The sequence below is a fragment of the Rhinolophus sinicus genome, chromosome 16 (assembly GCF_057876585.1).
Source record: "Rhinolophus sinicus isolate RSI-liver-muscle chromosome 16, RSI-T2T, whole genome shotgun sequence".
NCBI classification, from domain to species: domain Eukaryota; kingdom Metazoa; phylum Chordata; class Mammalia; order Chiroptera; family Rhinolophidae; genus Rhinolophus; species Rhinolophus sinicus.
Genome location: NC_142516.1, coordinates 43,313,639 through 43,315,837, shown reverse-complemented (window position 1 = coordinate 43,315,837; position 2,199 = coordinate 43,313,639). Strand labels below are relative to the sequence as shown.

The 2,199-nt window shown below is 47.5% G+C and overlaps 1 protein-coding gene across 1 annotated transcript in view; it reads left to right on the top strand.

Annotated features, from left to right (window-relative positions):
• The first annotated feature begins 146 nt into the window (after nt 1–146).
• The window catches only part of OSTF1 (osteoclast stimulating factor 1), a 46,181-nt gene continuing 44,128 nt past the window's right edge, over nt 147–2,199 (top strand). The window contains exon 1 of the mRNA XM_019736664.3: nt 147–395. Within this exon, the coding sequence (XP_019592223.1) occupies nt 362–395 (34 nt within the window). The 5' untranslated portion in view covers nt 147–361. The remainder of the gene's footprint in view (nt 396–2,199) is intronic.

The window sequence follows — 2,199 nt, the reverse complement described above, 5'->3', positions numbered from 1 at the left end:
GCGGCGTCCTGGTTCGGCTCCCGCTGGTTCCGCCACCTCGCGCGCCGGCGTGCGCGCCGCCCGCGCTCCCGCCGCGCCGCAGCTGCCAGCCAGGGAACCAATTAGCGCTGGGCAAAGCGGCGGCTACTTCCTCGTGGGCCCGGTCGCGCGCTCTAGACAACTCGGGAGGCTGCGGGGTGGGGCGGGGACTGCGCCGAGCCTCTCTGCCTGCGTCCACTGGTGCGACGGCCAAGGGTGGGCGCAGGTCCTTGAAGGCGCACCACTGCAAATTAAACAAAAAGAAACTTGGGGTGCCGGTTGGTGGGGCGTTCGGTTGACTTTTCGTGCGTGGTCCGTAGGATCAGCTGCTCCAGGAAGCGAGATGTCGAAGCCGCCACCCAAACCGGTCAAACCAGGTAAGGGAGGTGCTCGCCGGGTCCCCTGACGGTCTCGGTGCCCTGCGCTTCCTATGCCACTTGGCAGTGCAGACCAGGCACGTACCCAGCCCCGGAGCCTCGCTGTCGAGATCCGACCCCCCAGAATGGGAGTCGTTAGCTTTGTTGCGTTCACGAAAGGGAAGGGATCGTTTTGGATAGCAAGAGGATTTCGAGGATTTTTTAAAAAGTTTATTTTTAAAGAGGAGTCGCCTTCAGTTTTGCAACGCTGACATTCGCTGCAACTTTCAAGCCGGTGTCATGGCTACGTCCCATTGAAGCTTTCCTGGAAGACAGGGCCATTGATCTCCCTTTAAAAAAGAAATTAAATAAATGCCTTGAAATTGTCTTTTAGCCACTTCCTCTTTTTTTTTTTTTTCCAAGTGTGTATCTGTCAAGTTAGAGTTCTTGACCGGCCAGAGCAAACGGGAAGTGCGCTGCTTGCAGGGCGGGGTGGGTGAGCGAGTCTCCTTTGGGACTTTTGAGAGGAACAGCGTTTGAAATTGACCTCAGGATCTTGGGAAAAGCGTTTGGAAAATTCTGTACTGGACTTAGTGGCGAGAAGAATCTAGGCTACGGCAGAGTAATCTCGGTTATTTCTATTCGGAAGTGTCACTTTATTACGCAGTCCTGCGCCTCCACTCTTCTAGTGGATTTCGCCTGCTAAACTGGAGACGGTGCGATTCCTAAGTTCCTCAAAGCCATTTTCTTGGCCGATAGTCTTGGTTCATTTGTGACTCTATTCTTAGAGTATTTTCTGTGATAGGGAGACACGAAAACTTAAAGGGGACTGACGTATTTCAATGAAACACGAAAACTTAAAGGGGACTGACGTATTTCAATGAAATACTGTAACAAACTCTTGCGTTCTTTTAGTAGGTAATTAGGGGAAACGTAGGGAATGGAAAATAAATAGCCCTGACATACTCTCAGGTTTTTTCTTCCAATCTCATGTAACTTTAGTACAGAGTACAGCAAGGCTGAAATTTATCCATTTACATCAAATTTCGAAGTAACCTTGGTTGCAAGGCATAGTTTCAGTGATTTTTTTTCTCGATTTTTCTAAACTTTAGTCAAATACTACAACTCTCATGATTCTTCAGTTTTCTTTTTTTGCCTTCATACATTCTCAGTTTCAAGTCATTTTATTTGAAAATTATGTACATACTCACATATATGGAACAGTGATTCATTGAGGACTTCAATTTGGGTGGGCGGGGTGTGGAGGAAATTGCTGGGATTTTGGCTCTGCTGTAAGCAAAGATGGGGCGTGGTTAGAGTTGGGCTCTGTGCTTCTTTACATGTGGAATCTGATGAGGAATTTGCGTTTTAAGTAAATATGTAGGAGGCGGTCCCTTTCAAAACTCAGATGTAAATCAGAACCTCAAGCATCCAGCAAAGCAGAGTTGTTCTTTGATAGCCAAACAGAGTAAGCATGTCATGAGTTTTTTCATCTCTCTAGACATTAAGTGGTGTCTGTGCTGCGGCTGGAGGGGCATTGACAGTGATGTGTATGTGTGTGTGCACGAGTGTGTACATGAGTGTATATAGTACTCGTGTATATGAGTACTCATGCACACACAGGTGTGGTTAAAGATCATGGTGTTACCAGTTGGGTATAAACTTCCAGGAACCATTTTTGTTGTCTGACACTACGGCTTTCTCCGTCTTTTCAGCAAATCAGAAAGCAAATGGTTGAAAATGACTGCTGTTTAGAGTGAGCTGTGAGTCCACCTCATTTGTACATGACATCCAAACTCAAATAAGGTCACCATAGAAATCGGTT